A 14,298-nucleotide genomic window follows, 5' to 3' on the forward strand; every position below is an offset into this window, starting at 1 on the left:
TGCATGAGACTGGGCCAGTGGCCTGGCACCCAAAACAGAGTGCCGGGCTGCGCGATGGGCAATAAATGCAAGCCTTGCCAGTGACGCCCATATCCCATGATTTGTCCACGATATGCATTGGACAATTTATATGAATTTTGTTTGCCAAACTATTAAATGTTACAAGATTCCACTGTACTTGCAAATTCACTGTTTCAAATTTCAGCGCAATCTTGGTTCAATAAATTCCTTTCCACTTAGTGGGGATTAAATATACAAGTTAATTGCATCTTAACAAGTGTGAACTACTCATTGAGTATGTTTGTTACTACAGTTGGTGCTGCGTAGTGCAAGCTGTACCCCAACACCAGTTAGAGGTATTAAATATACAGGTTAAACTGCTCGATTTAAAGCTGGCTGGTTTAAGTAGTGGGGACTGTATCTGAATTCAACTTATTATTAAAGCCCACACCAGTAAATCAAAGTGGTTCCATGCATCAAACTAGTGGATTATCCATTTAGCCCAGCCACTGTTTAGCACTCATTGAAAAAATATCAGGACATATTTTACTGATTAGCACCAATGACGTGCAAAAGCTTAATGTGCTGGGACTATATTCCTTTGACAGCTACTTTAAGGAAGGCATTTATTGAAACCTTGTTAATTTAGACATGTTTCTCCATGTCTCTAACAAGCCTGACCAAAGCTACCCCCTCTTACTTTTGATGTCTCCACCCTTAGTACCTCTTCAACTATTGCTATTTTTGACCTCCTCTGATCTCAATTGGTCTCACACATCTCCATTGTCGAAACTGCCTTCAAGAAATTTGGTGTCCAAGCATATTTTTCCCCTCAACAACTCTTAACTCTATCTGAGACTTGAACACTGCTCTAAAATTTGGGGAGTCTCCTCTGCACCTTTGTTGCACTCTTGGACAGTTTAAAAAAAATTATTATTGAGAAACCAAAATGACGAGTCAAAGCCCAACAAACAAGACACCGCCAGGGTTTACTAGAGTAGAGCAAAAGACAGGAACATCAGCAAGTGGTGATTAAGTGACACCATGCTTGGGTTTTCAAAGACTTAAGATTCTGTAAAGAAAAGCTGAGAGAAGCAAGAATTTTCATGGTTCTGAGCTCCTGGTTAAGAAGATTTGGAATAGGAAGTTGTGAAATACAGTGAGGGTAGGGGAGGAGGGAGAGTGAAAAGGATAGTAAATCTGCAGTTTGAGAGAAAGACAGGAAAGTCTAGAAGAGCAATGACCATAGAAGGAGTGATACAAGTGAAACAAGAAGGTTGTGAAAGAGGAGAAGAGGTTGGAGGCTAGAAATGGGAGAGGGACCACTGATCAAGAGAAGCTGTTCTTGAATCCTGCCCAGAAATGTGAGCAGTGTTAGAAGTCACCCTACCCAGATACAAGGGCACTATTCACATTTTGGACAGGCTTCTGCTCATAAAGAGTTAACAGTTATCATCTGATCACTGCTAGTCTCTGTCCGTCTCACTCCATCAGATCCTTTTCTCTCGCTCTCTCTCTCTCTCTCGCTCTGTTTTATAGTTATTGGACCTCTGACCCTTTCCTCTCTTGTTCCTCAAAAGTTCCAAATACAGTACCCGAGACGCCCTTCCTTTTTCCTGTACCCTCACTATGTTGAAATCAAGACTCGCTGCACTGTGTCCTAATCGAACTTATTCTGTCCCATTACCTCAAAATGCAGAACTCCTTATCTCCCTCAGCCATCCCTTCTTTCCACCATCGACAGGCTTTAAAAACTTACGCCTGGCTGCACCTTACCATTATCTCTTGATTTACCTCATTCTCTCTCCTACTCTTTGCAAACTTGGCGGTGACCTGGACTACAGGCCTTGACTTAATAACTTCCTCCCCAATAATAACAAAAAATCAAAAGGTGCAAACGACCTAATCTATGGTGTAGATGTTTAAACCACACAAAACCCATGTTGTGGCCCTGTACTACAGAAACTCTATTTCTCCTTGAAGTACTTAATGCCCCAATTATAGGCCTCTTAAAACCAAATTAAGATTCCACCTCTTCAGCAATGACACGAGAAACTGGAGGAGTGACAAAATAACCCCAAAAGCACAGCAAAATATACACTTGTGCCAATGCTTTCTCAGGTAAAAGAATGAAGAGGGTTCCTCGGTAAATCCCTCTCGAAGGTCTTTATTCATTGTAGGCTGGTCTTTTGCGCTGCGGGTTTCATTCAGATCTCCTGCGCCCCGGGTCGCAATCCTCGGGTTGGGTTTTGCAGCAGCACTGAGCAGCACCTCCAGGTAGAGCTGCGCTGGGTGTGCAATGCCCCTGTTTGCGACACGGGCCGTAGTTTAGACTTTTCCACAATACATCCACCTAGAAGTGCGCCTGCAATGACCCCTGGGAAAGCAGTGCGGTCCAGCATAGCTGGCGACAGTGAAGAAGGTAAAGTACTCTGAAGGTAAGTGCGAGTGTTTGCTCTTCCAATGTTTTTAGCAATTTGTGTTGTGGTGGCGTGGGCAGTGTTTTGGGAATGTTTTTGTGTGTTTTTTTTTAAGGATTTTTTCACCCCGCCCCAGGCCTCTCTTGCAGCGCACACAGCCCAGCACTTTAGCTCCTGAGTTTCCCATCGATGCGCCACAAAAAGTGTACAACGCCCACAGTAGCGTTGCACCCTCTGACGCAGGGCCCAGACGCCGAAACTTCGTTACCAAACCGCAAACTATTCTCGGCCGGTAACTTTCCCGCCTCACCTCCGTTTTCGACCTGAAACAGAAAAACCTAAAATCCAGCCCTAGGCTTTGAGCAATAGAAACATAGAAACATAGAAAATAGGTGCAGGAGTAGGCCATTCGGCCCTTCTAGCCTGCACCGCCATTCAATGAGTTCATGGCTGAACATGCAACTTCAGTACCCCATTCCTGCTATAGAAACATAGAAAATAGGAAAAGTTAGCAGGGCTCGTCCGGGATTTGAACCCACGACCTCTCACATTTCAATTTTGAAAATCCCAAATCGAGAATCATACCGCTAGACCAACGTGCCGCAGTAGTGATGGTCAATACTTACAGATTCTGGTTTGACGAATCGGCTGCAGCGATGCAAAGGTACTTCATGTCCTGCCAAAGAAAGAATAGAAAGACTTGGATTTATATAGCGCCTTTCACGACCACCAGACGTCTTAAAGCACTTTACAGCTAATGAAGTACTTTTGAAGTGTAGTCACTGTTGTAATGTTGCAATTTGCGCACAAGCAAGCTCCCACAAACAGCAATGTGATAATGACCAGATAATTTTGTTATATTAATTGAGGGATAAATATTGGCCCATAACTCCCCTGCTCTGCTTCGAAATAGTGCCATGGGATCTTTTATGCCCACTTGAGAGAGCAGACGGAGCCTCGGTTTAACGTTTCATTCGCAAGATGGCACCTCAGACAGTGCAGTGCTCCCTCAGCACTGCACTGGAGTGTCTGCCTAGGTTTTTATGCTCAAGTCCCTGGAGTAGGACTTGAACCCACAACCATGGCGGGGGAGGCAGGGTAATTTTACCCCAACTCGCTGGGCGGGAAAAGCATGGGATCAGGTGGAACGCCGGTTTTACATCCCGCCCAATAGAACTCTCTGTTGACTTCAATGGTGAAGAAATTCAGACGGGGTGTAAAACCAATGTTGCACCCGATCCCGGGATAGGTTATAATTAACCCACATCTTTTTTTTTTTAAAAGGCTACGCTTTTCATTGTTGAGTCTGTTGCCTCTGAGATTGTCAAGGTCCATCAAGCTTGTGTGTTAAACGATCCCACTGCTTGGCAATAAAACCCAACCAGCTGCGACAATCCACGGCGTGAGTGGGATTCCAGCATTTGCATATTATTCCATATATACCCTGCGTAGGTGTAAAAATTAGGCATTTCTCGATCTTGTTTTATAATTACTAGTTACCACATGGCTAGCCAGTTAATGTACTACATATCTGTGCTGAGGGCAGACAGTGAAGGATTGTTTCCACAGGTCGATGAGACACTAACAGGACTTAAGATGATCACAAAAAGAATTAAAGGAGGGGGTGGATAAACGTTCTTTACACAGAGGGAGGTTGGAGTGTGGAATTCACTGCCACAGACCATTGGTGAAGCTGAGTTCGTACATCAGCTCTTTTAAAAGGTCATTGGATAGTTGCTTAAAAAAAAGAGTAATAGGGAAGGGTATGGGGGAGGGAACAGGGAAAGTGGAATTAGACTCAGTGACACATGTGGAGAAACATACCAGCACAGACTAGATGGGCTGAATGGTCTGTTTTTGCGCTGTAACATTCTATGAAATCAATAGGCAACGTTTTCTTTTAAGTGAGTTACTACCTCCATTAAATAGAAAGAAAGACTTGCATTTATATAGCACCTTTCATGACCACTGGACGTCCCAAAGCACTTTACAGCCAATTAAGTATTTTTGAAGTGTAGTCGCAGTTGTAATGCAGGAAACACGGCAGCCAATTTGCACACAGGAAGCTCCTACAAGCAGCAATGTGACAATAACCACACTGTTTTTTTTAGTGATGTTGATTGAGGGATAAATATTGTCCAGGACACCGGGGATAACTCCCCTGCTCTTCTTTGAAATAGTGCCATGGGATTTTTTACGTCCACCTGAGACAGCAGATGGGGGCCTCGGTTTAACATCTCATCCAAAAGACGGCACCTCCCACAGTGCAGCACTCCCTCAGCACTGCACTGGAGTGTCAGCCTAAAATTTTAGTGCTCAAGTCTCTGAAGTGGGACTTGAACCCACAACCTTCTGACTCAGAGGCGAGGGCACTACACACTGAGCCACAGCTGACACTCCAAATCAGTGAGCAAAGGAACATCCTGCGAACGTATTAAGCTGCTGATATTTCTAACCCGTAATGGATAATTCCTTCACTCAATATAAAAGCAAGATACTGCGGGTGCTGGAAATCGGAAATAAAAACAGAAAATGCTGGAAGCACTCAGCAGGAGAGAGAAACAGAGTTAACGTTTCAGCTCGATGACCTTTCGTCAGAACTCCTTGCTCCCAGCAGGGGAGCAGGCACTCGAAGGCAGTGAGAGATAGGACGACAACAATGGGAACCCTGAATTTCTGACGCATGTTCCCTGTAGCAGTGTGTGATTGCCAAACCAACCCGTCGGGGTCTACATGAACAGCAGGTTTGTAGGCAAGGTATAGAAATAACGATTGCGGCCTCTCCACGTACGCATGTGACCGAAGAGGCCCCGCAAGTTCTGGGTTTAGGCGCGCAAAACGCACGCTGCACTTGCGATCTGTCAAAATTTCTCTTGACAGATCCAACACATCCCCGGGAAAAGGGCCTTCGCAGGCAGAGATTTAAGCTATTTGCCCAGCGAATGTCCTTCAAACTCTTACGCCTGGTAAAAGCAGGCAAGGTAGAAAAATGTAATTTTATCACTCATTTTTATATTAAAAACCCTGTCCATTAAGGTAAGTTTATTTTTAACCCTATTAAAACATTTTTTAAACATTTTCAAAAAAATTAATATTTTCCTAAAACACTTAACTCAATTTCAATTAATTTTAAATATGGGAGGTGTTTTTCTTTAATTTATTGTGTTGTGTTTCTGTATTTTGGGGGGGTATTCGCATTGATAGTAATGGGAGCTCGTACAAACACAACTCACCATTCTCATCAACGAGAATATTACATTGTGATTGGTGGTCCAGGCCCACGTGATCCCAGGATGTGCTTACGTTCCTGGGATGTGTGGGCCTCTGCACTGGGCTGTGCATCTAGGCCTTGGACAGGAAGTGTTCGTTCCTCCGGGGCCACCAGGTACTTTGGTAAAATAAATTTTGGCCGGAGGCATTCGCCCGCAGGAAGCCTCCGCATTGTTTGGCCCATTGCGTTTACAAAGAATGCATTTACAATTTCGCTACAAATAACAACTCGAGGAATCTCACTCGATAACACCTGCAATAACTTGGTCGAGCGGTGTTACTCAGCACAGTTGTGATTTTTTTACACTTGGCGCAGTGGAAAACTGGGAAATAGCCATAGTGTGAAGCCAAGCTTGTAACTCCAAGGAGCCGGTTATTGTATCAAAGGCAAACGGCAGAGAGTATATTTTCTAATGTGACGTCAGACCTTTGGTTTCAATTCATCAACAACAGCTAACCCCAACTCTGTCTTGTGGTCAGTTTTACTGATTGTTTTAATTTTCTGCGTGACAATCCTTTGTCACATCGAGTGCCTCACAGTAAATTACAACATCTCCTGAGAGCACCTAATGACATTTCCATTTCCATTTAAGAGCAGGCTGCACGTTAACCATTTAGATTAACTGGCAATAAATCGCACAGTGAGAGTCAAAGAGCTAAATGCCCCACATTTATATTACTCACTGGATCCAGCTCCTCCCCTGTAATTTAAGCAGTAACAATGGGCCAGATTTTGCTGCAACAGGGCATAAGAACAAAAGAACATAAGAAATCCGAGCAGGAGTAGGCCATTCGGCCCCTCTGCCATTCAGTAAGATCAGAAAGAAGGAAAGAAGGAAAGAAGGAAAGAAAGAAAGAAAGAAAGACTTGCATTCATATAGAACCTTCAACGAGCACTGGGCGTCTCAAAGCGCTTTACAGCCAATCATGGCTAATCTTCAACCTCAACTCCACATTTCCGTCCGATCTCCATGTCCCTTGGTTCCCTTAGAGTCCAAAAATCTAGCGATATCTGTCTTGAATATGCTCAATGACTCAACATCCACAGCCCTCTGGGGTAAAGAATTCCAAAGATTCACAACCCTCTGAGTGAAGAAATTCCTCCCCATCTCAGTCTTAAATGGCCGACCCCTTATCCTAGTTTGAGACTCTCTAGCCAGGGAAACAACCTCTCAGCATCTTTTGTTTCCTAACTTGTGCTATTACCATCTCAATTTGGCCCATCGTCCCTTTTGTCTCTCAAATCTCTCCTGCCATCCACCCTATCACAGACCTTCCCTTTTGTTCTTTCCTCCCCTCCCCCTTTCACTGCCCCAGCGCTTCCTAAAGAATCTGTTACATTTCAAACATTCACCGGTTCTGACGAAGGGTCATCGACCTGAAACGTTGTTTCTCTCCACAGATGTTGCCTGACCCGTTGAGATTTCCAGCATTTTCTGTTTTTATTTCTCTCAGCATCTATGCTGTCAATCCCCTTCAGAATCGTATATGTTTCATTGAGATCTCCAGGTCGGGTATCTAAAGCATTCTGCCAATAGTTAGACTTGCCCGTGCACGTTGAGGTTTTTAATTGTTCGCGTGGCAAGTTGCTGAAAGTGTTGATAACGGCGCAGTGAGGGAAACCGGGCATCTGGGACCTGAGTGAGTCGGATAAGCAACTGTGCATCTCCTTAACCAATCAGATTGAAGGATTGTGAACTTAACAGCACAAGGACTGAGAAGGACATGTAAATTAGAGTGGGTGAATTCAATGCCAAATCATGTCCAGAAAGAGAAATAAAGAGAAGGGATGAAGGATTGGATTTGGAGAAAGAGAAAAAGAGAAAGTAAAAAAAGTAAAATAAATTTTATTTGATATTTTTTTAAATCTCCAACAACAGAAAGAATGAGACTCCACACATGTAATAGTTCATTTTCAGGGCTAGAGAGGTTGATTGACACTTATTACATCATTAAAAGGGTACTTAGACTAGAAATGACAAGACTTAACTTTCTGTAGCGAGTTTAGTTTGTATCTACTGGGCAAATACAGCAACTTCCTACCATTGAACGGTGAGGGAGACAGCAAGATACCATTGAATGGTGAGGTAGACAGCAAGATACCATTGAACGGTGAGGGAGACAGCAAGATACCATTGAACGGTGAGGGAGACAGCAAGATACCATTGAATGGTGAGGTAGTCAGCAAGATACCATTGAACGGTGAGGGAGACAGCAAGATACCATTGAACGGTGAGGGAGACAGCAAGATACCATTGAACGGTGAGGGAGACAGCAAGATACCATTTTCGCAAAGCTAACGGCAGAATGGCACAACTCAGACATCAATGTTTGACTTTGGGACAACAATAGCTGAATTGAACCACACATCTGCCTCTCACCTGAAGTTGTTGAACCATTCACGCATAAGTAACAACTAGTAGCCTCACCATTATTTTGACAGCAAATTCTGTCCCGAGGATTCTTGACAGATCACAAGTTCTGGGTCGAAGCGCATGCGCTTCGCATACCTAAACTCGGAACTTGTGCAGCCCTTTCTGAGGCGAGAAGGACTTTTCGCCCGGGGACAGGCGGCGGAAGCGACCCACCCAGAATTGCCCCCGGGATGGTGGCGGTGAAAACGATTTTGTGCCGCGCACCGTAGTTTTCGACCCGGGCAGCGACACACGCGGCGATGACGTCATCGCACAGGCCGATGCCACCGACAGCTTTACGGGTCACGAAGCTTGTGGTGACTGGGGCGTCCCGCCCGCTCTTAAAGGGGAAGGCCTTGCACCGCGGCTGCCAGCTTTTTTATGTCGACCGACTTTGCAGTTGGCACAACAATGGCGGCCATTGGATCAGCCGGGCCACACTCATGCAGCTCGGCACCCCCTCTTGGGTGGCCTTCCCTGGTGGCCCTCTCTTATTAAATGCCATCTGGAAGTCCATATGGACAACATCTATTGACAGTCCCCTGTCCGCCATGCTACTGACCTTGAACTAATTTCTAGATTACTCAGACATGACCCACCATTCACAAATCCATGCTGACTCTCTTTGATCAAATGATACTTCCCAAGTGATCAGTCACTCTGCTTCTGATGAATAACTGTAATAACTTCCCCACAATTGTTTAAACTGACAGGTCTGTAGTTAACTTCTTGTTTCTCTCTCCCTCCATTCTTAAATAATGGATTGGCATTTGAAACATTCTGATCGAAAGAGCTTTGGAGAATTATGACTAAATTGCAAATTATGATCTGCAATTTCTTCACCGATTTCTCTTAATACCCTGGGGTGAAAAGCATCAGGTGCCATTATTTTCTCCATTACCACTTCTTAAAACTTATATTCAACCGCTAAGTTTGTTCCCTTGACTTATTTTTTGGTTCCTTTGTACCGCTGGTATTCTGTCTTCTTCCTCCACTGTGAAAATGGATACAGGTACTCACTTAACAAGTCTACCATTTACTTATTGTCCATTATATTCTTGCCAGTATCAGTTTTAATGAGCTCATCTTCCCTTTACCACTCCTTACTCATAACAGATTTATAAAAACTAGCTGTTAGCTTTCACAAACCTTGCATGTTCTTTTCATATTCCCTTTTTGCACCTCTTATGTTCCCTTCTTTGTATCCCAGTCTGCTGGATTTCCATTGTTCTGTGCATGTGTGAGCCTTCTCCTTTAGTTTGTTACTGTCTCTTACCTCGTTTGTTGGCCATGGTTGCTTAACTACACAATCTCAGAGCAGTCAGTATCTCTCAGTATGTTTCAATCAAGTGTGGCATCTCTCAGCATGTAATTTCTCAGTACAACATCTCTCAGTCAGTAATTTCACAGTGCGCTATAACTTAGTCAGCAATTTCTCAGCGCGATATCTCTCAGTGCGTAATTTCTCAGTGCAGTATAACTCAGTATGTTTAGTTCAGTGTGTAATTTCTCAGTGAGGTATAACTCAGTATGTTTAGTTCAGTGTGTAATTTCTCAGTGAGGTATAACTCAGTATGTTTAGTTCAGTGTGTAATTTCTCAGTAAGTCTAAAGCAGAATCTTGCTGCAGTTTTGTTCTCGGTGTGGAACCTCGGAGTGTGGAATATTGAAGTATAACTCTCGGTGTGGCACCTCGGTGTGGTACATTGAAGTATAACTATCGGTGTGGAACCTCGGAGTGTGGTACATTGAAGTATAACTCTCGGTGTGGAACCTCGGAGTGTGGAATATTGAAGTATAACTCTCGGTGTGGTACATTGAAGTATAACTCTCGGTGTGGAACCTCGGAGTGTGGTACATTGAAGTATAAAACGCCGTAACTTGCTGGCCGATTGCCACTTGCCTTGCATAAACAGCAGCTCACCCTCAACCTCTCCATTATTTTTAAGAACTTGCTGGATTTGCACATTAAACTCGTGCAGAAAGTTTGGGCTCATGCTTAACAACGTAAGTACCCTTTTAGCGACATGATAATTGTTATTGCAATGCCAATCAACCACTCCTGCCCACAAAGAGAACTATTTAAATTGTTCAGTCTCATTCCTGCATCTATTAAATTCTTCTTAGAATTTAAAAAAAAATATATCTTTTTCTCTTACTTTTCCTTTCTGTCTTCCTTAGTCTATTTTTTCTTTCCCTCTATAATCAGAGAATGCTGGAAATACTTGAGTGCTTCCAGCATTTTCAGTTTATTTTTCAGATTTGAAGTATTTTGTCTTTCTTTCCCTCTCTTCGTTTCTCTTTCTGTACCTGATTTGACTCCAATTTCCTTCTCTGCTGCTCTTCTGTTTCTTTCTCAATCCGTAAATCTCATTGGTTACGGAGATCGACTGTTGGTCTTGTCATCCACGAAGGTCCCGTGTTACAGTTCGTACTTCCAGCAAGTTACAGGGCAAAAACACTTCCAGTTGAAGGTTGAAGGACAAAGTCTAACTAACAGCACACGCATTGAGATGCCCCGCTCCAGCAAGATTTGAGCCATTATCGTGAACATACTACACTAGACAATCAATACATTGTATAGGACAGTAAATTTACTGGACTGGACAAGCCAGAGATACATCCTGGGGTTCAAAGCAGAGAGGTCAACAACCAGGGGGCATAGATTTAAAATCATTGGTAGGAGGTTTAGAGGGGATTTGAGGGGAAAATTTTCCACCCAGAGGGTGGTGGGGTTCTGGAACTCACTGCCTAACAGGGTGGTAGAGGCAGAAACCCTTGCCACATTTAAAAATACCTGGATATGCAATTGAAGTGCAGTAACCTACAGGGCTACGGACCAAGAGCTGGAAAGTGGGATTAGGCTGGAGAGCTCTTTGTCGGCCGGCACGGACACGATGGGCCGAAATGGCCTCCTTCCGTGCTGTAAATTTCTATGATTCTATGATTTTACATCGTGATGCCTACTTGATCTTCAATCTTAAAGTAACTGACGTCACCACAGTGTGCTTGTGCGCTTTTAATGAGTAGTCACCCTCAGTCTCTTTTTTGATCTTTCACCTTTAATGGGTAGCGCTGCAAGTTATAGATTAGAGCTTCCTAACCCCAAGAAGATAACACCGCGCTTGTCCACGTTAAATGATATCTGCCACACATGGGCCATTCATCTAACTTATCTAATTATTCCTGCAACCTACAGCTTGGTCTGAATTACTAATCCCCACGTTAATTTTTGTATTACCTGCAAATTTAAGAATGCTGCACTTCCTTTTGCCACAGACTGCTAACTCTTCACTGTCTTGTGTATAACATAGCCCACCACAGCTTTAACGGTAGCTATATCTAGGCAATATTAATGCCATTGATATTTAATACTTTTATTAAGTTCCTAATAAAGTAATGAAACTTTTGGAGACATTACTACCCATATATCTTGCTGAAATATCATTACAGTTACAATTGTTCAGAGTTCCTGGAACAATGGGTCTGAAGTCACTCAGAAGGCATGTTGGATGACATTATTGGTGACGTCCTGCCCTACAGCAAGTACAGGATGTTCATCTAAATTACTGAATTCCTGTCAGCTGTGGCTCAGTGGGCAGTACTCTGAGTCAGAAGGTTGTAGGTTCAAGTTTTACTCCAGGGACTTGAGCATATAAATCTACGCTGACACTCCAGTGCAGTGCTGAGGGAGCGTTGCACTGTCGGAGTTGCCGTCTTTCGAATGAGACATTAAACTGAGGCCCTGTCCGCTCTCTCAGGTGGACATAAAAGATCCCATGATGCTATTTCGAAGAAGAGCAGGGGAATTATCCCTGGTGTCCTGGCCATTATTTATTCTTCAATCAACATAACAAAAACAGATTATTTGGTCATTATCACATTGCTGTTTGTGGGAGCTTGCTGAGCGCAAATTGGCTGTCGGGTTTCCCACATTATAACGGTGACTACACTCCAAAAGTGTAGCGCTGTGAAGCGCTTTGAGACATCCGGTGGTCGTGAAATGCGCTATAGAAATGCAAGTATTTCTTTCATTCTTTGAATGAACTTTGGTTAGCAGTTGCTATGGCAACATCCAACATAGAAGTATTACCAAACAACAACTTAGTGGTCCTGAAATTCTTGCCTCCCGGGTTCGTACGGACCCGGGAAGGCATCGCAAAATCCGGTGTTCGGCGCACAAGCCGGCTTTTCCGATCTGTCAAGTTTTAGCTCAACAGATCGCATGCATCTCGGCAGCAAGGACATTCGCATGGGCAAGATTGCAGTATTTGCCCATCTCTTGCCGAGCGAATGTCCTTAAAATTCTTGTGTCTGGTAAAAGCGGGCGCATAGCCTACTTTTACCAGCATCAGAGTTTTAAAACATATAAAAAACATATAAAAATAAAATTTAAAACCACATTTTTCTGTTAAATACCCTGCTCACTAAGGTGTTTCGTTTAAACCCTAATTACAAAACTTTTTTAAAACATTTTTAAAATATCTTTTTTTTCTAACACATTTATTAACTTTAATTTAAATTAATGTAATTTTTTTTCTATTCTTATTTGTGTTTTGGTGTTGGGGGGGGTTCTTATTCATAATAATGAGAACTCCTACTTACGGAGTTTCCATTATTATGAATGAGAATACTTTACCTTGATTGGCTGCCCAGTGCCATGTGACTCTAGCTTCTCCCTGTGCATCTGAAAGACATGAGCGCGCTCCGATGCGTAGGGAGAGGCGGACTCCAACTGGGAGCGCTGGAGGGCGCAGCACCAAAAGGTAGGCGTGGATCGATTTTCTGGGATTTCAGGCTGTTAGAGGAGAAAGGCCATCCTGTCATATAAGCTCACCGAGTTTGTGGATGAAATGTGCAGGGTAAACATAAGTGATGGAATAATCCCATTTATTATATCAGCATCAAAAGCAATTAACTAACTTATGAGTGGATCTCCCACCATGTTGCACAGAATTAGAGGATACATAGAATAGAATTACATAAAATTTTACAGTACAGAAAGGACTCATTCGACCTAATCAATCCATCATCATCATCATAGGCAGTCCCTCGAAATCAAGGAAGACTTGCAGACTTGCTTCCACTCGTGAAATTAGTTCTTTGGTGGCTGAACAGTCCAATATGAAAGCCACAGACTCTGTCACAGATGGGACAGACAGTTGTTTTGAGGGAAGGGGTGGGTGGGACTGGTTTACCGCACGCTCTTTCCGCTGCCTGCGCTTGGTTTCTGCATGCTCTCGGCGTTGAGACTCGAAGTGCTCAACGCCCTCCCGGATGCACTTCCTCCACTCAGGGCGGTCTTTGGCCAGAGACTCCCAGTTTGTCAGTGCTGATGTCACACTTTATCAGGCAGGCTTTGAGAGTGTCCTTGTAACGTTTCCGCTGCCCACCTTTGGCTCGTTTGCCGTGAAGGAGCTCTGCATAGAGCACTTGTTTTGGGAGTCTCGTGTCAGGCATGCGGACCATGTGGCCTGCCCAGCGAAGCTGATTGAGTGTGGTCTGTGCTTCAATGCTAGGGATGTTAGCCTGGACGAGGACACTGATGTTGGTGCGCCTGTCCTCCCAGGGAATTTGCAGGATCTTGTGGAGACATCGTTGGTGATATATCGCCAGCGACTTGAGGTGTCTTCTGTACATCGTCCATGCCTCTGAGCCATACAGGAGGGCGGGTATTACTACAGCCGTGTAGACCATGACCTTGGTGGTAGATTTGAGGGCCTGGTCTTCGAACACTCTTTTTCTGAGACGGCCAAAGGCTGCACCGGTGCACTGGAGGCATTGTTGAATCTCCACATCAATGTCTGCTTTTGTTGATCAGAGGCTCCCGAGTATGGGAAATGGTCCACGTTGTCCAGGGCTGTGCCATGGATCTTGATGACTGGGGGGCAGTGCTGTGCGGCGAGGATAGGCTGGTGGAGGACCTTTGCCTTACGGATGTTTACCGTAAGGCCCATGCTTTCATATGCCTCAGTAAATACGTCGACTATATCCTGGAGTTCAGCCTCAGAATGTGCGCAGTCGCAGGCATCAACCGCGTACTGTAGCTCAACGACAGAGGTTGGGGTGATCTTGGACCTGGCCTGGAGGCAGCGTAGGTTAAACAGCTTCCCACTGGTTCTGTAGTTTAGTTCCACTCTAGCGGAAAGCTTGTTGATTGTGAGGTGGAGCATGGCAGCGAGGAAGATTGAGAAG

General features: G+C 44.1%; 1 protein-coding gene across 1 annotated transcript in view; it reads right to left on the minus strand.

Moving 5' to 3' along the window:
- The window catches only part of dusp22a (dual specificity phosphatase 22a), a 362,961-nt gene that overhangs the window by 134,774 nt on the left and 213,889 nt on the right, over positions 1–14,298 (minus strand). Inside the window, exon 5 of the mRNA XM_070897023.1 lies at positions 3,047–3,096. Within this exon, the coding sequence (XP_070753124.1) occupies positions 3,047–3,096 (50 nt within the window). The remainder of the gene's footprint in view (positions 1–3,046; positions 3,097–14,298) is intronic.

The sequence above is a fragment of the Pristiophorus japonicus genome, chromosome 13 (genome assembly GCF_044704955.1).
Source record: "Pristiophorus japonicus isolate sPriJap1 chromosome 13, sPriJap1.hap1, whole genome shotgun sequence".
Lineage (NCBI taxonomy): Eukaryota > Metazoa > Chordata > Chondrichthyes > Pristiophoridae > Pristiophorus > Pristiophorus japonicus.